This window comes from Odontesthes bonariensis, chromosome 1 (genome assembly GCF_027942865.1).
Source record: "Odontesthes bonariensis isolate fOdoBon6 chromosome 1, fOdoBon6.hap1, whole genome shotgun sequence".
Classification (NCBI taxonomy): domain Eukaryota; kingdom Metazoa; phylum Chordata; class Actinopteri; order Atheriniformes; family Atherinopsidae; genus Odontesthes; species Odontesthes bonariensis.
Genome location: NC_134506.1, coordinates 17447360 through 17474460, shown reverse-complemented (window position 1 = coordinate 17474460; position 27101 = coordinate 17447360). Strand labels below are relative to the sequence as shown.

Sequence of the window (27101 nt, the reverse complement as noted above, 5' to 3'; positions counted from 1 at the left end):
AACTTTGTGCTCCATGATAGAACATCTATGAGAGTGGTCTCATAGGTACAACTGAATGTGCAGGGAGAACCGGGTTTGTTTTCCAACAGATCAGCATGGGATGCTTTGCCAGAGTCATTCATTCCTCATTGCAAGGTTTGGAATGCACTGGACAAATAAACCCAGCCCAGAAGCAAACATATTGTGGGTAGAAAGTGCGATGTGGTTTTTAAAGGGCCACATGGGCCATATATCGCTTTCATGCTGCTCAATGTGCTGCAGCAGAGCAGCACATTATCGGAGCAATGTGTTTTCCTCAAAGCACAGGGATGGATGCCACGTGAATCCAAAACAGACGGGTGACAAATGAGTGAAAAAATACGCCTCATTAAGAAAAAGAAAAAGAAAAACGAAGTCTTTTAGAGAAGTGTCATGAACCACCAGAACAACTTTAATCCACCTTGGCATTAACGCTGTTTTTCTGTGAAACTAATAAAGGGACAGAACACCGTTCCCTCAATAGATTTTCCCTCATTTGGCATTTTGACGATAGTGGAGGAGAGAAGCATCTAAACCGGTGTATTGAAAATCTCCCATAAATGATCTAGTGGGTTGAGGACCAGTGACTGGGACTAAGTCACGTCATATTCAGTCATCAAACTTTTCAGTGACTCCCCCAAGCCCTGTGAATTGGGACATTGTCATCCTGGAGGAGACCGCCGGAGTCAGGATAGAAATGTTTCATCACAGAAGAAATCGCTCAGAGGAATTTTGTATTGATCTGCAGTGAACCTTATGTTATGGGGACGAGCGGTCCCAAAGCAGGTTGCCACCAAAAAAAAAATTGAAATTGCAAAGGAAGTCCCCCTCGCTGTGATGCTCTGCCATTCAAGATTTTCCTTTAATGTGTCCCTTCTATTTATAAATGAACTGCCCTCTTTTTTTTGTTTCCATTCTCCCCCGTCAAAGGGGAACACAGGATGAGTGATTTACAGAGTATGTTGTTGCATGCTGTAGGAGACAAAAAAAGAGAGAAAAAAGCCAGACTTGATAGGTTTTGTTGCACTTTTGTCGACAGCAGCTGGTCACATTTGCACGCATCTTCACCCGAGCTTTATAAGTGCTAACTGTTGACGGTGCAACAGATGCTTATACGTCGAATACTTGTGCAGTAGATGCAATTTGACAATGTGATGACCCCCCCTGCACTCACTGCCTCCCTCACACCCACGTGCAGCAATTTTTCAATTTCTCTGATAAATTTTCATCATTCCTCTTTTACAGTGTTATTCTAAGACGTCTCTCTGTATCCCTGCCGAGCATCCCTCCTGTGGAGTGCGTTTCTGTGTATCTCTCTAGGTGATCTATTGGTAGACAGCAGTGTACTCAGACCCGCTGGGTTTAATCATGTTTGCATTATCTCCTCTAATCAAACAGCCTCATCTCTCTTTTCATTTGTTTTCCCTTTTTTTTTTTTTACTCAAAAAGCTTTGAGTGCAGGCTCACAAAAGGTCCCACTTTGAATTTAGATGGATGGTAATCATGGTTGACAATATAAACATTTCCCTTTTTCCAGTTGGGCTGGGTGCAATTTTCTTGTGCGCCGGAGTGTGCTGTGGAATTAAGTTGTCAATCTCTGGAGCAGGCACGAAGGTGATGTCTTCCTATATACATCCTCCATATGATATCAACACATAAGCATGAGGAGAAAGAAACTGACACCCTGTAACAATAGCATTATGCTAAACATAAGACATAATCTGTAATGGACCCTTATTGATTGATTATATTATTGTCACGCTAAAGCATCTAATCCATCATTTATGTATGAATCCATGCTTGGCACATGCACTGGTGTTTATATGAGCATAAGCATCCAAGTCTAACAGGGCAAAGAGGTGGCAGTGACAAATGGCTGTGGTGGTTGTTACTGTGGAAACTGCGGTGCGTGTGCCAACAGCAGTAAAGTAACCACTGGAGGAGTCTCATATCCAAAGATTACACTCTGTTCTTGCCATCACTATCACACAGAGAAACTGTCCTCATGACACATAAAATCCACACGTACAGGTATTTGCAATCACTCTATCCACAAAGCACCGGTGGTCATGCGGCGTGTGGGAGCTTTGGAAGAGATCGTAGCCGTAGAAGCCTTTGTAGAATGGGGATTTTGCACTGCCTGTGTTTGAATGCTTTCACAGGAGCCAGTTGATAGAGAAAGAGGCCGTCTTGTGTGAATGAGGTTGATAAAATCCAAAAGTAGAAAAAAAACTAAAATCATCAGTTCACTTATGAGGTTTGGACAGTGTGACTAGAGAAATAAAGAATCTGCTTTTACATAGAGGCCAACTCCGATAGAAACATACCAGCATTTTTTGGTTGTTTTTTTTATTTGTTTTGGACTCCGGCTTGTACTTTAGACACAAAATGACAATACAATTATCCATTTTGTGAAAGTTTTTGCACATATGACACATGACTGTAGTAGTGAGTTGTGAAGGCCACATAAGAGCAGCGCAGCACAGTTTGGTGAAAAAGAACTGCTGTCAGAAGCGTCCACCTGCAAACAGCTGTGTGAAATCGAGTTTTAAAAAAATATAAAGTTTATCTCTTGATCTTTAGTGAACACGCCTTACTCTGGTTGACTCATTGTAGTCAATGTATGACGCCACACCGCGTGTAAACAACCAACACCAGTGTGAGCATTACAACCCTTACCTTGCAAAGGGAGCTGAGGTCAAAGCCGTATGACTGGGCATTCCGAGAGCCTGCGTTCATGTAATTCCCCAGCAGCAGCACCAGCTCCAGTAATCGGCCAAAAGAGCGGCTCTTCCTGACCTCTTCGCACGCAGCGTTTACTGCCAGGATGTCTGGGCGCAGATTGTTTACCTGCTCCTCAAACTGTAGATGGAAGAGGATATGGCTGAGGCGAGGTCGCAGTCGCTTCATGCTGCTCATCTGTGAGAAGAGAGAATCAATGGGACAATTGGGTGTTAGGAAAAGGGGAATTATAGGAAAGAAAAGAAGAAAGCAGGAGAGGACGAAACCGGGGGAAATTACGTTACGAGAGAAACCCACTTCAGAGAGCGCAGTCAAACTTAAAATATATACAATCACACCTTTTCGCACTTTCCCATTAAGTCGATCTAATTTAGAAGACATTTATGCAACCAGTATGCTGGAAAGTGTTGCTAGGCAGTAGTAATAGATGCTGGCAGTGATTTGATTTGGGACCCGGGTCTGGTAAGTTAATTGTGGAGTTAGTGTCCATATAGGGCAGGCAGTAGAGGGGGTGGAATATACAATAGGCTGCCTTGGATTACCACTCTCACACAATTAGAGGAAATTGGAAAATATTGCATTGTGCCCAAGACCTGGCCACAACCATGATTGTGTACGTGTGTGGGGTAGAAGCGAGGAGGGCAGTTTCCAATTGTGTATTTTACACAACAGCTGGCTGTGCGGTTTGATGTCCTCCATCAAGGGTTTAATTACGGCTACTGTAATCTTATCAAATGACTATTTCAGCGACTGACTTTGTGTGTGTGTAAACGTGTTTGTATGAGAAGATGAAAGAGTTAGAGAACACAAAGGGAAATTATATGACAAAATTAAGAAAAAGTGAGGTTAATCAATTAAACTGAAACCAAGACATTGGTTCAATTGTGTCATCAGGATCTCATTTTGAGGAGATAACAAGTAGAAAAAGAAGAAAGAAAGCAAACACACCATTGCAGCTTTAGAGTAGAAGTGGGCATCTGGTGTTTCCAGTGAGGCTACAGAGTGCATTGAGATGTCGTATTGATATCATGAGGGGATGAGTTCTGATGGAACAAAATGAAGGAGGGGGTTTTGGAAAATATGGCTCGTTTCATAATTAAATAAAAGCCAAGGAGGCTAAGAAAAAAAACAGCTCGGCTGAGGCAACGCTCATTTCTCATATGTGGTCGAGAGTCAGAGGATAGAAAAAAAAAAAGCAGTTTAAATCTATGGAGCTTTGGCATGACAACGGAAAGAAAAAAATATTTCAAGCTATTGTTTCAAAATATTTTCTGCACAATGCTCACACATTCTTATTAATTTGTCTGCATGTTTGAGTTAGTTCGCTGGCACAAAGGAAGTGTAAAGTAAGTGTACTTCGACACGACAGCACAACAGGGGAGCCTGGTTCTTCTTAATAAGAAATGAACTTGCCTGAAAACGGGATTTGTTCAACTGTGGCACTGGTTTTTGCAGTGCATTTCTATATTGCACAGTTCATGCATAAAACCAGCAATAAAGGGTGCTACTGGGAACAAAAAGCCTCTTTCTGTGTTTTCATGCCTCCATGCTGCTGAAAGACGTACAGCAGTCTGTATTCTTCTTTCAGTTCCGTTATCATTTAGATTGGTGGTAAGATTGTCTCTGTACATGCTCTGATTCAATGCTTAAATCAGGACGTTTGGAAACACAGATAGTCCGGAGGGTCAGGGGAGAGAGAAAGTCACAGATTGCACCAAAACATTATCCGCAATGCCTGAAGCATACTGAACGAGGCATTTAGTGTGAGCTGTTTAAACTTCGGTAAACAGAACTGACACCACAAATAGGGCGTTATTTATTCAGGGCAACTTTAAATAATTAGAGAATACACAACAACCGCTCAAAATCAGCATAGAGGGTATGTGGAAGCAGCTGTTCTCTTCGCTTCCAGGATGAAACTGTGGTTCATTTATTCGTCCAGTGTCCTGCAGGTTAAAGGAAATGCTTAGAGTGTTGCCACCTGAACCGGCGGACCAGAATCCGTCTGTGCTCCTGGAGCCAGATAATTCAATAATGAAACCCTGATTAAAATTATGAATGAGAAAATGAATGCAGCGTAGAAATAACATTCACATTGCATCTTTCGGTGTAAAACGGCAGTAGGGAGAGGTGCTGGGAGCAAGGCTAAGAGGCTTTTCATGCATAGTAATATGCATAAGCAGATTTTACACGTGATCGATGAAGATACCGCATGCATAGCATTAACAATGTTAACAGAGCTTTTGTATTTGCTTATTTTCACAAAAAATCCTGAGGGTTTTTTTTTTTCTTTTTCTAATTTAGGTGGAGAAATCAAGCTTACATGAATATGTTGCCACCTTTCACAACGTGTTGTATTTTATCATAATGCATTCCGGTCTATAACTTTGAGCAGACATCACAACTATACACCTCAAAAAGCACAAGGTGGAGCTCAAAATCAACTGCGAGGGTGGCAGTTATTGAAAATGAAAGCAATAATATGCACATATTTGCACAATGGTAAATTAAAACATTTTCCCCAGAACTCTCGCTTTTCTGGTCGCTGAAAGCACACAAGCCTCTTTGGCCCACGCAGGCAAAGTATATAAACAGGTTCATATCTGTTCTATGTCTCCCTAATGAGCCATACACACAAAAGCAGAACATGTTCCCTCATCCATCAGCCTGGTCTCTTTCATGGGAAGAGCACAAAACACAGGGCAAAACAAGTAGATTATTGTATGTTTTGTCAGTGTCTTGGTTGCTTGGAACACAAAATACATAAAACCTGCAAAACCTCTCAGGAATTATTCTGAATAAGCCTTCTTTTGGAACGTCTTTAAGAAAACGATGCCGACATAACCAGGCAGCATTGCTGCTCTTGAATGTGCATAAATTAGACCACAGGTGTGCCGGCTTTCTTTTTAAATCTGAAAAAGACAGAATTTCAAAAAGCTCTGGATTATAATAATCTTATGAAAGTCTTCAGAATGTGCCTCCCTGTGTGTGTGTGTGCGTGTGTGTGTGTGTGTGTGTGTGTGTGTGTTTTCATAGAGACACCGAGGAAGAAATTAAAATACAAAACTGGTTGACTACATTTAAGTGGTAACAAGCCAGCTTTCTAAACCTACCACTTATCAGAGCTATCAGCAGTTAGTTGGTGTGAAGGTAACGCCTCTTTGACACACGGAAACACCCAGCGACAACACAGAGTATACTCACCACAACCCCAAACTGCTCGGGCTCGGACAAATTGCCGTACTCGTTCTTGTACTTGGCCAGCGCATTCAGCTGCTCTTGCTCTGGCAGGTGCTTCACAAGGTTCTGCAAACAGGATGAAAGAGAGTTACAGGAGGAAACTCCAAGTAATCATCACACCGCGTGCACTTTAATTAATCAATGATACCTGGTAATATGTGAAATGGTCCTTGTAATTTTATTTCATAGTTGAATTTTCTTGATCTTGTACAAAACGAATGATTTAAAGCGCCCAAAAAGCCAGTATTTCATTCTGGGTGGACTGACTGTCTGAAGAGCAATGTGGTGTTTTCCACACTTAAGCACGATATAAAAGCTTCTATTATCAGGCTTCTGCTTCCTTATGTTGTAAGTGTACAAAAAAAAATAACAAAAAACTGGAAGTTGTTTTGACAATCAAAAGAAATAAAACTTCAACCTACTGAGCCACGCACATTTTGTTTACTTCTCATGCAAACACATCAACCAAAACCTCTACTGTATGTTAAACATTCAAAGTTTGCTTTGGGTGTCTGGAGTCTCAGCAAAGGTTGCAGCATTCATTACTCTAAGTTTCATTATTCCCCTCTAATTAAATTGACCTTTAATTGTGTGTGTTGCAAAACAAAAACAAACAAACAAAAAAAACAATTGAGCAAATAAATTATTCAATTCGTGCACTGCTAGCTCAGGTTAGTTTTTATTTGTTTCGACTCAGTTTAAATAATATGACAGTTGAATAACCTGAAACAGTCATTAACCTCGCTGTACAAATCCTGAGCCAAAAATGACTTCACGGTCGTTGAAGTTAATCAGTTTTACACAGACATGTTAGTCTTAGTAATCGCCTGTCCCCGTGTTTCATGCGTACCATGTGATGTGGTGAGTATGTGTCATTTTTTCCCTGCTAATGAATTAAGTTACGATATGACAAAGTAAACAGTAAACAGAACACCCCAAGGCTTCAGGACTGACATTTTCTTTTTTCTTTCTTTTCTTTTTTTTTCCATGTGAAGTCACTTGTTGACTGCAGATGAGATTATTCATTATTCTGATGCAGTGGTCTTTGGTTGTTACTTTGTCACAAGAAACATACCCGATACCAAAATATCGTGATTGGCTAACCTTTCAGGTCGATCTCTAAGTTTTGAAGATCCTTGAAGCCTGCGTTGTGTTGATACTAAAGGTAATTTTTCACTGTGAAATTTAGCGGAGCATAGTTGCAATATGCTCTATTTTTTTTTTCCCCCATCACTACTTACCCTCAAACATTTCAAACCTGCAGACAGTTGGACAGTTTTTCTGCAAACAACCAAAGAATTATCTTATGTTGCTGTAGCTGGTGTGGTTCTATCAGAGCAGTGGTTCCCAAACTTTCTCCGCTGGGCCCCCCTTTGGTACATAAGAAATATTGGCTGCAGAGTCAACAAGCAGAGTTGAAACCATGCCCATAGCACAGGGAAGTATGAATTCCTCCGCTATTGTGTGCAGCTTTTTACACTGTGCCACTCATCAGGCAACTTTAAATGAGGCGAGTTGAGCATTTGCCGGCACGGATGCAGCTTTAGTAAAAAAAAAATGACTGTTGAGCACGGCAGTTTACGAGTTTTTGTCTGAAAAACTCAACAGGCTTGTCTTTGTGCTCTGGGTGTTTTGTCTCCAAGTGGCGCCTTGGCTTGTTCGGCTTCAAGCTGTCACAAGCTAGCGCTTTAAGACAGACAACACACTGCGGTCTCTCCTCATTACCCACCGCTGTACAGGTGAAGCCAAAGGCAAGATATGTGTCATCACATCTTCTTTTCTTTGCCATTGAAGGAAATTGCGTTGGAAGCACACTTGGCAATGCTTCTTCCTCTGCTTTGCGTTTTACGTGGGAGCCCCATCAGAAACTTGTCCATGTTATGCTAGCAGTGTCATTTATTGATTGAGTCATTCGTGCATTCTCCCCGCCCCCCTCCTTGCAATTGCTCCACACTTTGGGAACCACTGTTTCAGAGCAACTTAAGTCATGGTACGTGATGCACTGATAACCAATAAAGACATTAGTGGATCACTGTTGATGAAAGTTCTTTGAAAGCCCATTTATGCCAATTGTGGCAGAAATATCCCTTATGAGAAGTGTTTAGGATATAATCAAATACTGCTGTATACTGTAACTTTTAAATTGCTTAAAAAACTGTAATAAAACTTAATAAATAAAGTTTAAATTAATAAATTTAAACTTAAATAAATTTAATTAATAAAGTTTTTTTTTTAGATTTCATCCAGTGAAGACAACAGGCAAAAATGTTTAAGAGAATTTGAAAGGAAACAAGGAAACAGACAGAGACCCTTTCTCCACCTGAGGATGACCACCATTCTGGTAGATAAATCCACCAAGCAAGATAAGAAGTCACCTGCTGTGATTCCACCCCTTTCTTCCAATTTAGGCAAGACCAATAAAAGCAACAAGTAATAGTAACAGCGGTCAGGAAGTCTACCACTTTTTTAAGTGATCAATACATTCCTGCGAAGAGACGGACAGAAAAGCAGACTTATTCATGCAAAGCATGCTATACAAATGGCACAAACACGGAAATGTCGGTAACTAAGCTAAATGCTACTGCAGATTAGAAGAGGGGCAGCAGGTAAAAAGGGTTGCTAAACCGCAGTACAGTAATGATTTAGTTACACGTTGTTGACACGTTGCCTGTGCTCACCAACCGCTTCAACAGCTGCTGTACTACAGATGTACAGACGCCCAATGCTTTAGCCGCAGGCTACATGCCTTTTTTGGTTCTACGACTAATTAAGAAAATAGACAAGAGTTGGGGCATGAACTTGGCCCAACTGTGTAGGAGATGGGCAGCACACAACAAATCCACATCTAACCTCAGGTGAAAAGTTGTACATTGTGGGTTGAGCTAGATTCTGATATTTTTTTCCATCTCAGGGCTAAGTACTGTTAGGTTTCGAGTAGTTGGCCAAAGAAAGTCCACCAAAGGTTGTGTATGTCACCAGATTTCTAAACAACTGTACAACTTGTCTTACCTGGATCATAGATTCAGTGAGTTGCTCCTCGTCCACCTCCACTATCATTCGACGGATTTCTTGATAAGGCATACGGAAGGAACCCAGGAAAATGGCTAGAGAGAAAGAGACAAATGATGGATCTTGGTCATACAAATAAATGAAAGTAAACCAAAAAAAAAAAAGGAGGGAAAGGTTAAAAAGGATATAAGAAAAAGAAAAAGAAAAACGCTCAAGAACTCATTAGGAGAATGAAGTAGGATCCAAAGGACTTAAAGGAACCAGTACATCAGTCAGTTAGAGATGAAACTGTTTGGGAATATTTGATTTTAAAAGTCACAACGACTTCGCACGATATCTTCAAGCAAATGATAGACAGGGGGACGGGAACGGTAAATGTCTTGTCACATTAAGACATTTCAAACTCCAGCCAGATAACGCACAGGCTTGAAAGGTTGTTAGGAATATCTACAGGTAAAAACTGGTCTTTACTTGTTTTTTGGGGGTTTTTTTGTGTCAAGAGAGTAACACAAATCCCCTTCACACGGCGTACGGTAGAACCACGAATCACTCCGCAGGAGAAATTCTGAAAACAGGATTGTGTTTCTCTTCAAGCACTGTCAGGTTATACAATATATCACTGATTAAAGTCACTTTGCACCCTGAGGTGGAAAAGAAACTTTCTTTTTTATTTAATGTCACACACTCCAGAAACTTTAAGAGAAATTGCATATGCAGGTGTGCAGGGTGCTGAAGTACAGTAGGATTTGTGGTTTTGTTAAAAGACGGCATGAAAAATACACAATAGAGTGGCATTAAAGTGACACGCTGATAGATTGATATAGAAACTAATATCAGGTTATGTCCTGCATACCATCACTGAAGTCATTTCAAGCAAAATACAAGTTGAACGCATTTCAAACGAAGCGAGATTTAGACAATAGGACGTATTCAATTTGGGCCTGACTGACGAGTATTCAATTCATGTTTAAATGTATGTGTAGTCGCGCTTCGAAGTTTGTAAACCCTTTAGAATTCCCTTTCTACCTGCATGAATATGATCGAAAACATTGTAAGATTTACAAACAACCGCTTACATGAATCAGTTAATCCTACTAATATTCCATACTTTACCTATTCTTTGGAGTTAATTATCCACGAGTACTTTCCAGAATCACTTCAAGGTGAAATCGGACTGAAGTGTGAGTGTGTGTGTGTGTCCTTTTCAATTAACCTATCAAAGTGCGTTAAACCAAATTCACCGCACGTTGTGAAACAAACCATCAGACTTGGAAGAGTGCACGCGAGTAAACCTACCAACATCCAAAAGCCGAGGCAGTCTTTCATCAAGGAGCCGACTGAAACTATTCAAAACTGGTATGCAGGACCAAACGGTTTACCAGAATGTTTTACTGTACAAAGGGCCTTCCTTACTTTTTCCTCAACAGAGGAATGACAAAGAAAAACAATCCAAGCCGCTTTAAGGTTATGCAATATTTCTGCAGTGATATATACGCGTGATGTAAGTGCTTTAATGGCCGATGAGAAGTATTTTAGCATATTCGGACATTTAGTGCAACAGATGACCTGGGATACACTTGCAGTGACTTGAACCAGCACCACATCGATCAACCTGAATTAAAACAATAAAACATCCCACACTCATTCTCAACCTCATTTAAAGCTTTTAGACTCCTTACCTCCTACGGAAAAACACATAAAGCCTGCCATCCTTTTTTTTTTTTTTTTAGCTCCTCGCTCCAGCTTTATAATTCCTGCCGCATGATTTATCACTCTTATGGAGCTGATTAGTCCCATTTTCTTTTAATGGATGAAACAAAGGTCACAGCTCCCCTTGATATAAGCCAATGAGGTGCTAAGATCTGAGAGTGCTTAAGAGATCAGCAGGATCCTCATTAATGCCGGATGCCTTTAAAACGATCATTTTAAGGCCATGCACACGCGTGTGTGTGTGTGTGAGAAAGAGAGAGTGCTTGAGAGAGAGAGAGAAAGCGAGAGAGAGAGATAGAAGTGGAAATGAGGTAGATCAGTGTGATCATACAGTGCAACATTTTCCTTCTGTTTTTTTTTTGGTTTTTTTTTCTCTTTTTAACGGGTCCTTAACATTGTTAATTAGCACAATGAGAAGAGATGAGTCATACATATCAAGGGCCAGGCTCACATTAAGTGCCGTCTTGTAATGAGTGCTAAAGCAACAAGCAAACGCACAAAGTTTACCATAGTTTTTGCTCAGAGTATCTATTCCTGTAAATAGGTAAGTAAAGTATAGAAGATGAACTAATTTCCAAAAGACGTAGGGCTGAAAACGAAACCTCTGAGTTTGGGCAGACCAAGAGATTATAACTCTGATGTAACATTACCAGGGTCTCAGAGATCATATGGCTTAGGGACACAAATGTAGATTTTTAAAACTACTCCCTTGACCTTGTCCTTACAATTAGCCATGAATTCATGGCACTCTGGAAACTAAAAAAAAACAAAAAACAACAGATGTCCTTTAAGCAGAATAATGAGAGAAAATCATTATTAAACTGCCATTTCCCACTTTGGAAAGATCATTAACACACAGCAGCAGACAGGATTGCCAAGAACTGATCAAAACCACTGTTTAGCAGACACTGGGATCACACATGCATACACATGACAATCTGCGGAAAGAGAGCAACGGATAGAAGGTGACCCAATGATATCCAAGAGGTAGAAGTCGTCTACAGGGAGAATGAGCAAAAATCTGAAAAAAAGACTCTCTTTAGCTGGCTGTTAAGAGACATTACAGGATGTGCCACTCCATGAGATCGTGTTACTAAGTACTGAGAACAGAGTGTTGCAAAAAAAAAGTCTTCAGCTGATTTTCCTTTGTTATCTTTAAACCAAAAGATTGGAATGAGGACATATATCTTAATTTTGTCCTCTTTAACTTCACACTTATACAGCAACAGAAATTTAGACTCCACTTGCACATGTCACAAACTCAGTCAATTATCTGTTTGATAACAACAACTAAAAAAAAGGTAAGTTAATGACAGATATACCCCCCAATACTCCAATAAAAAAAGTCACAAAAAGCCATGTGTAAACGGAAACCTTAACAGGAACGGGCTGAAAAAGAAATGAAGAAACTAATACTTACACAGATTTTGTGCAATCTTGGGATCAAGCACTTTGAGCTCTTTAATTCTCTTCTTAATGGATTTTTTATCCTCCAGATCCTCCTCTTCTTTTTTAGCTGATGAAAACAGACAGAAAACGTTACAGAAATGCATGTGGGTACTATACTGCTGACATACACATTGGCACAAATTCACGATAAAGGACGACTGCTTGGTTGTCACTGTCAAGGAACAAAAGAAAGAAAGAAAGAGTAAAAAAAAAGAACTGAGATACAGAAAATGTCTGTCGGCATTTTAACTTTGAACCAAGTTGTAATATTGTACAGAAGTCAGATTCTTAAGACGTCGGTGAAGGCAAAACTGTTGGTGGTACTTTGATGTTACCACTGATTGACTGAAGAGGAACCATGAGATTCAGATAAGAAAAAAAAAAAAAAACACAGACCGAGGCGATGCATTCAGAGATGTACACATAAATAAACATGCCCTCTTGAGCCAAGCGCACAATGAGGAAATTCATGGTTGCATTTAATTATTTAAAACACCAGATTAAGAGAACAAAATCCAGGAGTATGCTGGGTAATTGTCTGGTCCTGTAATTATCCTGTGTGTGCGCAAGGCTGTGTGTGTGTGTTGAGGAGAGGGGAGAATAATAGAGGGGAACAGTGTAGAAAACACAGGGGTTAATCTGCAGGAAAGGTACGCCTGCTGTTCCACATGGGCTCGTTCTCCTTTCACGGATCCTGTATCTAATTAAAAAGTGAAGAGGTATACTTGGAGCTCCCACATGAAAGAGACTAGTAGCTTGTCCACAAACATGCACACCTACTGCACGGCCCAGCGTGCACAGAGAAACACAAACACGGCCACACAGTGAGCTGTCCTTGGACTTACGTGGCTCCTCTGCTGGTGCACTGTCCTCACAGTCTTTCAGAGTGCGAGCAAGAGACAGAGGGGGGGGGGGGGGGGGGGGGCACACGAGGAGAAATTGAACAATGGAAAATGTGAAAGAAGAGGGGAGAGAGAGAATGAAGAAGTACAAATGTATTCTCATAAGATTGCAGCTTGTCCACTGCAGCGTGGAACACAAACAAGCTCAAGTGAGGAAACAACCAATAAGCCACCAAAGCTCAAGTGGAAATGGCTGAATATGGAGAGAAAGAACAACTACATCACAAAAAAATAGACTACTAGCCTTAACATTAATCAATATTTCTCTAAAAATGATTATGTGTTCAAGGACAATGAGAATCTCTTCAAGCACATGTGTGTTGTGAGTCAATAAATGGGTGAAGCATTAGGGGCTTATGGAAGAGTCACTCTCGTCAATAATGGGAAATGTCATACTTTCCGGTCATTTCAATGTGAAGGCCGTGAGAAATTTGGAGTTCGCAATTTCGAAAGAATAGTCATTTAAATATTAAACCAACAATGGTTACTGATGTGGACCGAATCAAGAGTAAAACAATGGCCAAAGATGTCTGAGTTGACTTTCAAGAAATACGAAAGACAGCGGCCGCTTTGTCTTCACGTGATACTCGACCAAATTTGACCACACCTCAGCTACCTGTGCAAATATTTTACGTTCAACAAGTAATGGTGGACGGCACTTTGCAATAAATGTACTCATCGAGACAAACTGAAGCAGAGCAACTGGATCGCTTAAGGGGACATGAAAGTAAACTATGTTAAATTACAAGATGTAGATAAAAATCAGTGAAAAAGCAAAGAGCTCAACTCTTCAATCTTACAGGAATCTCATCTCGAGTTTGGTTCCGTGGGGTATTTAACTTCGATATCAGAAGCCAGCCTTCAAAAGTTTCCAGCTTACTACATTAAGATGTCGCATCGATCGACTTAGAGCCCAACAGAATCACGTTTAGTAGAACAGAAACGGACTCCGTCTGAAACACACACGCAGTATAACAGCATTAGCCACCAGGTATCAGCACACACTTGACTGGAATCGGACGAGACATGAGTCAGCCTCACACAACACTGCAAAAGCTACATCGTCTCCATCTTATGACAGAACGTGATAAGACAGAAATCAGATTACACAAATACGCTTGCACACACGTACACACTCACTCCATATCACCTCAGGTGTTATCAGTTAAATCAGCTAATTAGATCCCCCCCCCCGTCCCGCATTACCCCTCAATCTTGCTTTAGGACTCCACCCTCTTCGGGGAAGGACTCTTATTATACATCAGCCAATTAAAATACCCTGCAGGAGGTGGGAGGTCACTGGTTAATCAATCAGAGGGAGTGGCGATAGTTGTACTTATCACCCAGGAAGCGGGACAGATAAGGATACACTTGTAAGCACAGTGCAGGAGGGAGTCTGCATCACTTTACGGAGCCGGCGAATGTTGCAGCAAAATGCGGCCAGAGTTCGGTTTTCAGGTATAATGGTGGGCACGTTTCCAACGCACTGCTGGGATATAGACTTCCTTTTTAAAGAGAGTGCAAGAACGTATCAGACGTAAGATTGATACATTCGAGTTACTGAGCCAGGAATCCAGTTTCCATTCAATAGCCAATACATATCTTGGAAGATGCCAGTCAGCGGCGAGTTTATTATTTAGCAGCTCGGACCAGAAACAGCTGGTGTGTCAGTCATAATCCCCATTTTTCCAAGGCAAGGCGAAATTTTGCAAAGCCGTTTCCATTCATCCGGGTGTGCATGGAGCAGTCTTTGAAACAGGCAACGTTCGGCTTATATTTTAAAGTTTCACCATTTCCGACTCGAATCCCTTCAGATAAAACGGCGGCAGAAACCCGGCCATTGACACAGTCCGGGTGACAAGATGAGGCCAGATAACACAAGTCACTTACAAGAAGAGGAGAAAGCAGCCGTTAGAAACGATGCTGGGAAAGGTGCCCCAGTTGAAAGGCACGCTTTACTCTGCGGCAGCATAAAAAGTCTCAGCCGTCTCAAGTTACTTTTAAAGTTAAAGCCTGTGATAAAAGTCAGCTTGGTGGCCACACTGTGGCAGAAGAGACGAGACACAGATGAAGGACTCTTCTTTTTCCTTCTTCTTAACCTCTAGTGTAGTTTACAATAGGGGAAGCACAGTTGGCATTACTCTCACAATGACAACAGCAAAAGTGCAATAAGCATGTTTGCGTGTCTGACAAAAACATCAGGGGTGACACAAAAAATAAAATAAAATCATTTGCGCAAAGTCGTATTTAGTGGAACGGTTAGATGGGGATACAGTGCTGAAGTTTAAAAAGAGTTTTCTACTCTTCTCACTAGTAGCAATTCGACTGCTTGGTTTCTATCCAATCTGTGCCACAGTTTAAAGACACTTGACATTGTGTTACGCAGCGCACGCACACACACTGGCTTCCCAAACAGCAGCCCTTTCCCACGTGGCAGCATCATTGAATTCTGCCATCAAAGCACTAAAGGGAGTGGTGGATGAAATAAAACTGCTGTGAAAGAGCATGACTGATGCTGTACATGACAGGCAGGCCTCAGAGACAAGCGAGTTACACCTCAAATTTACCCTCATTCTCTCACACACACACACACAAATCTCTCCCTCCTTCTCCTCGACCCTTTTCAGTCACACCACCACTTCATCTTATCAGGGTGGATTTCTAATCAGAGAAAACGGCTTCCTGGAACTGATTGCTTCACGCACACACGCAGGCACACAAACACAGAGAAAGCTAAGAATATGGTCAAGTTAAAGAATACCAAATACTCAGTAAGCAATGCTGAAGTCAGAGAAGTTATAAGGCAAAATACAGAACCGACAGAAGAATGATTAGTACCACTTTTCACCTGAGGGACTTTTTTTTTCTTTCTAATCTATAACCAGTGCTTTGTGTTTCAACAGCAGACAGTGTGTCTCAGCTTGGAAAATTAAACATACCTGTGTGCAGCCTGCAGAGCGAGGTGGGCTTGTTTGATGTTTAACCCTCGCTCCACCGTTCTTTTTGGGTTAAAGCAACACATTTTGGACTGGGTTAAACACTGATTATGATTAAAGACTGTAAACAAGCTATGAATGGGATGTTCTGCTGGTAAGACGACAGCCAGCCGATCCTCATGTGGAAGGAAACACGCACGTGTGGAGTGTATCGTTTATCATTGCTTCATTGGGCATTTAAAAACAGACTGAAGTCATCTTTGAAATTTCTCGGGGAGAAAGCAAAGCGCTTTTCACAGTGCTTGTTCAAGGCGGGACTGATGCGTCTTCGTTGTACGTGTGTGTCCTTTGTGGTTGGAACAAAGGGAAAAGAGGGGAATGGAAGTTGATGCGCTGCTGATGAGGCTCTAAGCCAGCAACACAAAGCCTGACGAACATGCATGTGTTAAGTGGGAGGGGCCAGTATGTTGCGCCCTGCTCTTACCAACACCACTGTTGCCACTTAGCTGATTCCACAGCACCTGCTTGCTTTTTGTAAGCAGGTACCAATACAGCACTTAGTGAATTACCAGAAGAAACAGTGGCAGCTTAACACAGACGCCTTTTTTGCACTAGCATGGTGGGGATGGGGTGTGAAAAGGGGGCTGCAGAGACTTTTGGTGACAGGAAAGCGCCTTTATGACTAAACAAACCTGCAATTACTTAATTAAGCAGCTGCAGCTCATATGGAGAACAAAAGCCTGCCTAAATGTCATGTCACATTATTGAATCAATCTCTATCAAAGAGACAGCTAATTTCACCACCAGACACGGTTTGTCCACATCATTCGATAAAGTCTGCTATCAAAATCTAAACCCATCTAAAATACTTAGTTCAGTCTCTCAACAATAGGACAGCAGCATAACCTTTCATTTTCTAATGATGATCAACATCCAGCAAAGCCAGTGTTTTTGCAATATATAGTTGGGAATGCAAATTTCATATCTAGACAATTATCAACATACAGTAGACTGATGTTCAACCAAAGATTTAAGAGACAGAGAAAAGAGTAAAAGCAAATAATACAAATATTTCCTGTCTTTGTCTTTTTCAGCTACAAGGCCTTTGACTCAGTGCAGAGATCTGAACTCACTTAGACAGAAGTGTCAGCGTCCCTCTTCTTCATTCATCATATATTATATTGTTATACATGTCTGAGCAAACTTGAAAGGACTTCACGTCCGACCTTCGCATGTTAACACAATATATTTTTGTTGCTTTGCTGTGCCGTCAGAATTATATGTTTGCACTGAGTGAGATATCGTTTGTTTGAACTTGCTTTCAGCTTTGTGATGAGAGTATTTCTTTTCACAGTCAGTGATGCTTTTTCAAAACAGTAGCTTATTTAGCTTCCATTTTGTCAATTTTGTCACAAAGCACCGAGATTCAACACAAACACTAAAAATGTGGAGGTAAGTAGTTTAGACTAGACGGGAAGGCTATGACAGAATGCTATCTGAGAAGAAACAACAGCTATTGCATAAAAGTAGTGGATAAATTCAATTTAAAAAAAAAAGAAAAAAAAAAGAATTTTAAGTACAAGAAGCATCCTCTTCTTAATGTAGTGAAGTGGAATTATAGAGCTGTATTAATGGAATTACTCGGTTGAAGGTATAAGGCATGTCCCTTTACTTAAAAGCAAAGTAAATAAAAAACGATGTAGGATACTGGTAGGTCCTGACCAATCACTGACAGCCCCCGGTGGATTAAAAACAGAATGTTGAACCATGTCCTGTTCTGCAGGCTGCAAACAGAAATGGTTTCAAACCAGCACCAATTACATGAGGTCCAGAGCCAAGAAGCACTTGTGTTAGGGGCTGTGGGTGGGACTGTGGTGACCAACAACACAGAGCAAAATGTTGCATTCGGAATAGAACCAAATACGCACAGCTAGTGTAACTTCTCATCTGTCTAATGAAAGGAAGAACAAATACAAACAGAACTTCAGTATGAATGTGAAATCAAAGCAGTAGTGTAAGCCTATGATGTTGTTATTTTTCAAGCTTTACTATCAGTGAAAGTATTTCAACAGTGTTTATGTGTTTATGTGGCTAAATTTTGTGTGTGTGTGTGTGTGTGTGTGTGTGTGTGTGTGTGTGTGTGTGTGTGTGTGTGAGCGCATGCAATCAGATGGCCAGTATTTTTGTGCAATATTTGTCTGCATCGTTTCCAAGGAGACTCCCATCTTGATGAGGCCTCATTATTTAAGGCATGATATAGTGACATGATTGTCTCCGTTGGAGAAAGCAGAAAAGCACACAGCGAGGGGAAAGTTGAGAGGGCAGCAGTCTTCAAAGGGTAATTAAATCACTGTGTCGTTTCTAATAACCAATCAAGGAACTCATGCAGGTAAAGTTTAAATGACTGCTATTAAGGGGTTTTCTGGGGCAGGATTAATTCAGGAAGCCTCGCAATTGAATGCACAAACAACAAACATTCAAGCACGCACACACACACACACACACACACACACACACACACACACACACGCATCCTTGACTACAGAGGACATAACATAAATTCAGCACTTTAAAACTAACCTGACCTTGACCTAAACCTACCACACACTGACCTTCATATGCATCTATCTTAGCATTGAATTAACATAATGAACACTGGATGTCCCTGTAAGTAAGACATACCCCAACTATGAAATGATGGGCAAACTATATATATATATATATATATATATATATTTTTGTTTTTGTTTATATTATCCACACACACACATAATTGCCTAAAGCAAAATCCACTATGAGACATCAGATATACAGGAGAGGGCCTATCTGCAGCAAGTGAACAAATCCACCACTCCGACACATCTGTCAACTCTGCAGTCAACAGAGGGGAGAACAGTCAGACAGGCTGTACAGTTTGACTGTTGACTCGCAGAATGTTTCGGATTTCGCTAAGTCCTGAACTTGAGTCTGACAGAAAACACAAGAAATCGCAGGAATCATCAGACAGACGTCCACTTGTTACTTGGACTTTGCATATCTGCCTCATCAGTGCACACAATCCTATGTGCTGCATAGCAGCGCCGGAACAGCCAGTCAGTTTGCACATGGAATATTCCATGTATAATATATATATGCTAGCACCAGTGAGTGTGAGACGGAGAGAGGAGATCAGTGTAATGAAGTGAAGGAGCTGCGTTGAGAGTGAGCTAATCAAAGTGAACCACGCAGGGCCACCTCTCCTGTGATCCAGACTAGATGACCCAGGGCCATAATTAGTCTGAGACTTTCATTCTGATAGCAGCAAATTAACAGACTTCATTAGGTTCCTCTCTCCTCCGTCCCCCCCCCCCTCCATCTATTCCAAGATCACTAAAAATGTCCCTGTATGAGCAACAACATCTACAACATCCCAGTCAACTGCTCTTTACAAAGAAATGAATACATCAGCGGAGAGAAGTATGCACATTTTACAAACATATTTGCAAATCTGGACACAAGTTCACTTTTGCTAAAGCCAAAGACTAATAACAGATTAGGAGTTTCTGTTCATCAATGTGCACTGGCCTGTGGGTACGGATTTCACCAGCAGTTCTATTCTCAGTGGAATAGTGCCCTCTATAGGTTTCTTGAAGACCCACAGATATTCTCTTAATATGGGTGTGTTTACTCGAGTGAGCTAAAATGAGTATTCTCTGACTTCTCTGTCATATCAGGTTTGAGGCATTGTTATCTCCATTTCATTTAATTGTGAAAGCACCACTCTGATCTGAACAGTTAAGCCCACCCTAAGATTTCCAGTCATTTAATGAATTGGTGGCAGCCTAAATCATTCGCCCCTCATGTCATTTATTTCACTGTTTCCCTCCCCTACTGTCCTCCCCATGCTCTAGCCCCACCCCCACCCCTGCATACACTAACCTGCGCGTGACAGAATCGCGGCAGAAAATAAAGTCGCATAGGCAAATATGTTTTTAACGAGCATGCCCATTACTCTGGTGATATGAGAACATAAAAACACAAATTGGGACCAAATTGAACTGCTGATGCTTGAGAAACTGAGGCAGATGAAGACAGAAAATATACAATGAGGGAGGAATGCAAAGCGAGGGAAGCAGGAAAAAGGTCAACGGAAAAATAGAAGCAAACAGTTGGGGAAGATGATGAGTGTTTTTGTGGAAAACTTGTGACATTTCTTAGCATCTCAGGACACTGTCAGCAGAGGCAGGTAATTGGTCTGTGGGCCTAAAAAAATAAAATTAAAAAAAAAATCACTGCAACATGTCAGCAATTTGGTATGGGTGTATTATGTGTATATTTGAATATGTGTATGAAAATAATGGGCGGGACATTACCACAAAAAAAAAACAAAAGCCACATTTTCGCTGTGTATACTGTGTTATCAGACCTTGCTTTTCAACAACAACGGGAAGGAAAATCCTTTAATGATTATGCATTTGATGATATCTCTCATAATGGCCCAAATTTTCTGAAGCCACACGAAAACTCATTATAGAACTAATGGTGCTCTTCAAAATGTCAAAGCAATAGCATGAAGTGAGTGGGAGAAGAGAGAGGAACAAGCCAGGGAGAGACACACGGGAGAGAAAGTCCATTTGATGAGAACCGATATATACCAGTGCAGAGATACTAACAGCTAGACAGCATGAGGTGGACATCCTGCTGCTATCCTCAGACACTCAGAGAGGTTCAAAACAAACTATATTCAAAGCGTTTGAAGTCATTTAGCAGTTAATTCTGTCTGCTCAGTGGACTTGATGAAATTTCAAACAGCTCACCGCAGCGAATACTTTATTTTACTGAAATCTAACGGAAATTTATTTGATATGACATAATAAAGTAACTCAAATTTTACAGTTAAGACAAATGGGACCAATGAGAACATAATGAGACACTTGACTTTAAGCCTGATTTGTGTGTTTGATTTAAAAAAAAAAAGAAAAAAAAAACTAAAAAGGCCACCTACCAGCGCTTTTTATTCTCCCGTTATCCCCACCTCCTCTGCTCTACTCTATCCACTCATAATTCCTGTGATGGTGTCCACCAACCTCCTCGGCTCCCTTTGTCTTATTGGAATTCAAAGCCTTATCAGGTTCTCCACACCGCGGAGCACAGACGCTTTAGCTGTTCAAACACTTATCCCCACCCTTGCATCCAAGAGACCTATTAACCATCATGCATGTGCTCAGTTGCTCCAATTTAGATCTGTTCAGAGTGTTATTCTAGTTAAGACCGACAGAGTGGAGGTATGGGTTTGAATGATCACGACGCTTTAATGTGTCGTACAGTTTGACAAGTCACGGTAAGCAGTGAGCTCTGACCGTGGATTTTACCTCCACGTAGGAGCCTTCACTTCCCTGAACCGCCCGTACAAGCTTAACCCCTCCCACACACAAACGCCATTTCAATCAAGCATTCAGCAGCTATGTGTGAGCAGAAGGAAAAAACCCACACAAGCATGCTTCTTTCCTCGGTCATTATATCCGTATGGAAATGGCCTGTCTAATTATCTCTTAGAACGTGCGAGCAGGGGTAAAAGAGATCGTCTTTCCTCAACTTTCTCTTTAACTGGCGACATCGCTCAGGAGAGTCTGACATCTGCTAAAAGCACAGCCCTAATTCTAACTTAAGTTACATGAAAAAGGGGACTCTTGTGTTTTCATTACCCAAGCCTCTACTTTTATTCATTAAAGGTATCGCTGGATCTTTCATTTTCGAAGAAAAAAACCAAACTGTAAACCTTTACAAGCCTAACTGTGGTTGTTCGTGACTTAATCTGGTAATAGACGAAGATATAATGAATAATCAAGTTCAAATCCAACTATAAACACAATCCAATAGGTAATTAAGCTAAACAACATGTAAAAAAAAGAGAAAATAGCAAAAATAGGCATCTGCTTAAGGCATATTTAGCATTAGACTGTTTGCATGGATGAAATAAATGTAATACCCCAACCTACCCAGCACATCTATAAATTTACTTTTCACAGCCCGTGTATTACTCACCACACAAATGGCCGTGTGCCACTCGTTTCGGAAATACTTCTCTCGTTTTAACCCAGTAGAAAATTAAAATGTGCAACAGCTAAGCCGTAACATGGATGTTTTTTTTTTTTTCCAACTATGGTTTATCCACTGCTTTGCCTTCTATATATCTCGGACACAATAATAAAATAATGACCATTTATGTTGCGTAATGGTCCATGCCAGTGGAATCCACTGTTGGCAGGCAACAATGACTCCAACAGTACTTTAGTTAAGTCTATAAAAGCCGTTTGAGTTTATTGATATATACAGTACCAATAAAATCTTTTACTGAGTTGAGGAGGACAAAATGCTGCTACTGTGGGTTTCTAAACAAACTACCGGTAATGCAATATTTGCTTAATGTGCTTCCAACTACAACTTATTTTCCCCCAGCGAAAGTTTTTTGACTATTTTCAGGAATGCAGAGTGCTTTCAACAAGGTGGAACGAATGCTTCGTGACGTTATCGTGTCATGAATTCGTTGCAGTGGCACCTGTCAACTTCTCATATTGTTTAGATGTGCGATGGACATTGTTTGCTTTCCTTTTCTTTTTACAACATCGTGCTTAGACTAACAATCTCAACCTAAGGAAACCACAGAGGCATGTAAGAGGATCATATTGCTTGTGGCTGCCAGATGGTTGATGGTGAAGAAAAAAAAAATAACATAATACATTTTAGACCGGGGAATGGTTTATTCATTACATGAAGAGATTTCATTCGCTGTTTTTCCGAGTGTCAAAGTGACAATGTAAAAGTCTCTTTTTTGGGGGGGAGGGGTGGCTGCAACCAGCAACCTTATTATTCTTTTTCAAAAAGGTTGAGAAGCATCGTTTTAGATTGTTGTGGAATGATCTTTAACAGCAAACCCATCAGACCATTACAGCACGTATGCCGTTTATTATTGCCTTGCTGAAATATACAAAACCTTCCGTGGAAAAGATGTCATCTGGATGAGAGAATATTTTGCTTTACAGCTAGCATTTGTGGCGCCTTTCAAGATTTGCACGTTGCCACTTCCACAGGCACGCACCTCCGTGCCATTAACAACGTGAGCGCTGATAAGAAGCCAGACGGTCCCAGTGGACGCAGCATCCATGACTTCCAGAGAGGATTTCAAATTCTGATTCGTCTGACCGCAGCTTTGCCTCAATCCATTTTCAAAGAGTGATATCCGTGACAGAATCATAACTGATTTTAACGCAGCTCTGCCTGAAGGCCCCAAGATTACGGGCATCCAATATTGATTTTAAGCTCAGAGATGTCTCCAGATTCTTTTTATTACTTCTAATTATACTATGTATCGCAGCTGATAGAATACTCTTAAGTCTATGTAATTGTACATTGAACAGCATTATTCTAAAATTGCTCCACAATTTGCAAACAGTATTTTTAGTGACTGCCGAACCTCTGCCCATTCTTATTTCTCTACTTCTCTAAGGTGCTCTTTTTTTTTCCCTGAATAGCTGCAGTATGTTCCTCCAGCTGTTTCCCTTTAATACCTTTTGTTGCCCCCACCCTAACTTTTATGTGACATATTGCTGCCATCAAATTCATAATGAGCTAATATTTTTCATTAAAGAGCTTAAAGGCCTACAGAAAGGTGATTTTTTTGCACAAAACTGAAATGGCAGATCGATTCCTTATATAGCATGGAATTGTTTTATGATTTTAAAATAATTTTAGGCCCCTGGATAGTCCTGATTAGACCCAATAAACTATGACCACATTTGATTCGAATTTTGGCAAACCGACGATAGGTGCGTGACGTCACGAGTGCACTAAACAATAAACATGTCTGATACCAGTAGTTCCAGTAGCGAAGCCAGCAGTTTGCCAGACCTGGACAGCTTCTTCACGGCAAATTTCGATGTCTGCCGCGGGAAGTCGCTTGGAAATATAAAACGTTGGGTTCAGTGCAGTTTTTATTGCGAGTAGATGTACGAAGTGCGTGTGTTGCCCTCAGCAGCTCACACCACCGGGGACAGAGGAAGCAGAGAGACCTGCGGTCTTGTGTCTGTGTCTCCCTGGCGGAGAGCGGACACACCGCGGGATGGTTGCCCTGAAATAGGCGATCGTCGGGGCTCTTGATGATCGCTCTCCCGGCTGATTTCAGGACAACCATCCCGCGGTGTGTCCGCTCTCCGCCAGGTGGATTCCCCCTGAGTGTCCGCACCGCAGGGAGCTGAACACGGCGGGATGGCTCCGGCTGATTTCACCAGAGAGGAGGCAGGCGGACAGGGAGACACAGACACAAGTTCCGACCGCAGGTCTCTCTGCTTCCTCTGTCCCCGCAACATTTGAAACTTTTCAGGTGAGAAAGTAGTCGTTTAGATCCCCAACGTGTTGAAAACCTGACAAAATACCGGCTGTTTACCATTTTGTTCCGACGAATTCGGCGCTACTAAAGCTAGCCGCAGTGAGCTAACGCACTTCCTGTTATTTTCACAAAATAAAATACCCGTTGCCTTTTATCATAGGGAAAACAGGAAGTGAACCTACCCTCGTTGTAGCTAGCTTGAAACTGCCGTTTTGACAGGAAATGACGGTATGCCGGGTTGCCGCCGTCCTGCAGTGCTTCTGTCTTCTGACAAAGTCGCTAAATTGGCAACACGGCAGCCAGGAAAAACCATTGCACTTGTGACGTCGCACGGAAGCCCCGCCCCCAGTCTGCAATTCCAGGAAGGTTTCCTAGCGGCAAATTCAAAATCGCAAATTTCATGCGTTTATGAAATGTTTTGGTGTAGAGTCCAATGATCATTATTGTTCCTCTGTGTATGTATTATCATTATGTATTGGGTGTAGTGTCAGCTTTCTGTAGGCCTTTAATAAATGCTTGCATTCGGATTTGGTCCATTTTCTTTACGGCGCTCCAATCTTTTTGGAATCGGGGCTGAAATGAACCAAAAAGGATGTAATGCCCCCAAGTGGACAATAAGATGTCAACATTTTTTTGTTGTTGTTGTTGTTGTTATTCAAATAATTTCAGATAGAACAGGATTGAAATAACTCAAATAGACCGCACACAGAGCTGCATGTTTGGACGAACAAATCAAACTCCATTAATCACTGAACAAACAGCTGCGTTCTCCTATTTCCACTCCATTTCTGTCTTTTGGCGTCTCATCTTGTAGAATTGCATCTTTACAGTGGAGGCAGGTTATTAGCAGGTTATGCTTGCATCCTGGGGAGAAATGGCAAACTGATTTTGTGATATTTGCGGGTTTCGTCTAATTGGATGTTATTTATTAGACGAAAAGAAGCCCCGGGAAAGGGCAGCTCTCATGTTGTTGTTCATTTGCCCAACACTATAGCAACAAATCCATCTCTCTCCATCTCTCCACCATGCTTTGATACGTAAAGAGAGATGAAATGAAAAACCTAGTTCATACCAGGCATCAATTAAGATGGACGTGTGAATATGTCAAAATACTATGTGTATTTGCATGCATGTCTGACAATTTCACAGATGGAAAACTATACTTATATAAATCTTTATATATGATGTATATGTATATATGTGTTTGTGTGTGTGAGGATGTATTTCTCTGCAGATGACCATTAAAAAAGGAACAAACAAAAAGAAAAGAATGTAATGCTTTAGGTTTGATACTTTATGATATATGCATGGCTCTACCATTAAACTCTCCCCTAACTCTGGCCACCAGGGAATTTATCCGAATGGGAGTCTCAATTCTGTAGATCCCGATATGTATCATGTGTAACTTATCCAGCTCCATGTTACTTGTTATGCTGAACTGCATTATTATTTCTGTTTACACTGCAAGGCAAACATTGAACAAAGAGACGCAGAGCAACGGTCCCCTGGCATCTTTTAAATTATGCCCATTTCTGGAGCAGCTTAAAAAAAAAGTCACTATATAAAATAATACACTAAAAACTTGAAAAAAAAACTTGGAAAAAAAAAAATAGCCTCCAACAACTTGGAAAGTAAAAGGAAGACATGTCCCCCCCCCATATCTTTAAATCATTTCCCATCTGTCTGACACTCAAATATTCTGCTTTCAAACCACACATACAGTATGTCATCCATCTATTGCTATTGACATCTATCATATCAAAGAAATGCTCCAGAACTAGGGATGCACCGATACCGATACTGGTATCGGGCCGATACTGTTCTAACATACTCCTACTCGTACTCTTAAAGTTAACCGATACCATGAACCGATACCATGAAGACCCCGATCAAAGGGTGTCCAAGTCCTGGTGTGCAATATACAACTACACAAAAATATTTTTATCTTATTTACTATATTAGTACTTATACTCATTTCATAATACAGAGGAAAACTCTATTCCCTAAAAAATTATTTAAAAAAAAAAAAAATCCTCAGAGAACCCCACATTTCGCTGTAAACGCAGTTGCGCAGGTGGGAATTATGGGACTGTGACACATCAAAGGCTGAAGGACAACATGAAAACAGAGAAAGAGCGCTTTCTTGTGCGGAGCAAACCACCAACCACCAGTGCAGAGACTGCCGACAACCCACCACCGAAAGAAAAGAGGAAAAAAACTGTCAGCTGACAGTATCATGAAAGTTACCGTCTTATGGCTTCAGTTGGACCGGGGATGTAAACAATCCTCAGCCCGAGTGCGTCCTGTCGGGAGAAGTTAGCTAATGCTAACTTAACTGCTAGTTAGCTAATTCTTCTGCATCAGACTACCTAAGCATCTCCCACCACGGGATTGAGCACCTTCTTCTTTTCCCCACCACCTGCCTGTGTGAGTTGGCCTTCTCTGCTCTGGTTAAACATGAAGAACAACAGGAGGTTGCGGCTCTCTGTTGCACAGGAGGTCCAAGTGGCCCTCTGCTCAGTACCACCAAGGATTAAAGAAACCTGCGCGCCCCGACTCACTAATTTGTAAGTAGGCTAAATATTTACAATAGCACATGTTTCACTGATTGCTGAAATGTTGCATTGATAAATTGTAGTTTAGGACCGTGGACAATGCAGCTTCCTTGCATTGACAGTTCTCTGTGCTGAATTTCTGCTGAGTTTCCTTTGCCTCATTTTTTATTTTGTG

At 41.1% G+C, this 27101-nt stretch overlaps 1 protein-coding gene across 1 annotated transcript in view; it reads right to left on the bottom strand.

Moving 5' to 3' along the window:
- Nucleotides 1–27101, bottom strand: part of LOC142365773 (protein diaphanous homolog 3-like) — a 174540-nt gene that overhangs the window by 94687 nt on the left and 52752 nt on the right. Inside the window, exons 18-21 of the mRNA XM_075447503.1 lie at nucleotides 12140–12235; nucleotides 9010–9104; nucleotides 5965–6066; nucleotides 2698–2937 (exon numbers count right to left, since the gene is read on the bottom strand). Of these exons, the coding sequence (XP_075303618.1) occupies nucleotides 2698–2937; nucleotides 5965–6066; nucleotides 9010–9104; nucleotides 12140–12235 (533 nt within the window). The remainder of the gene's footprint in view (nucleotides 1–2697; nucleotides 2938–5964; nucleotides 6067–9009; nucleotides 9105–12139; nucleotides 12236–27101) is intronic.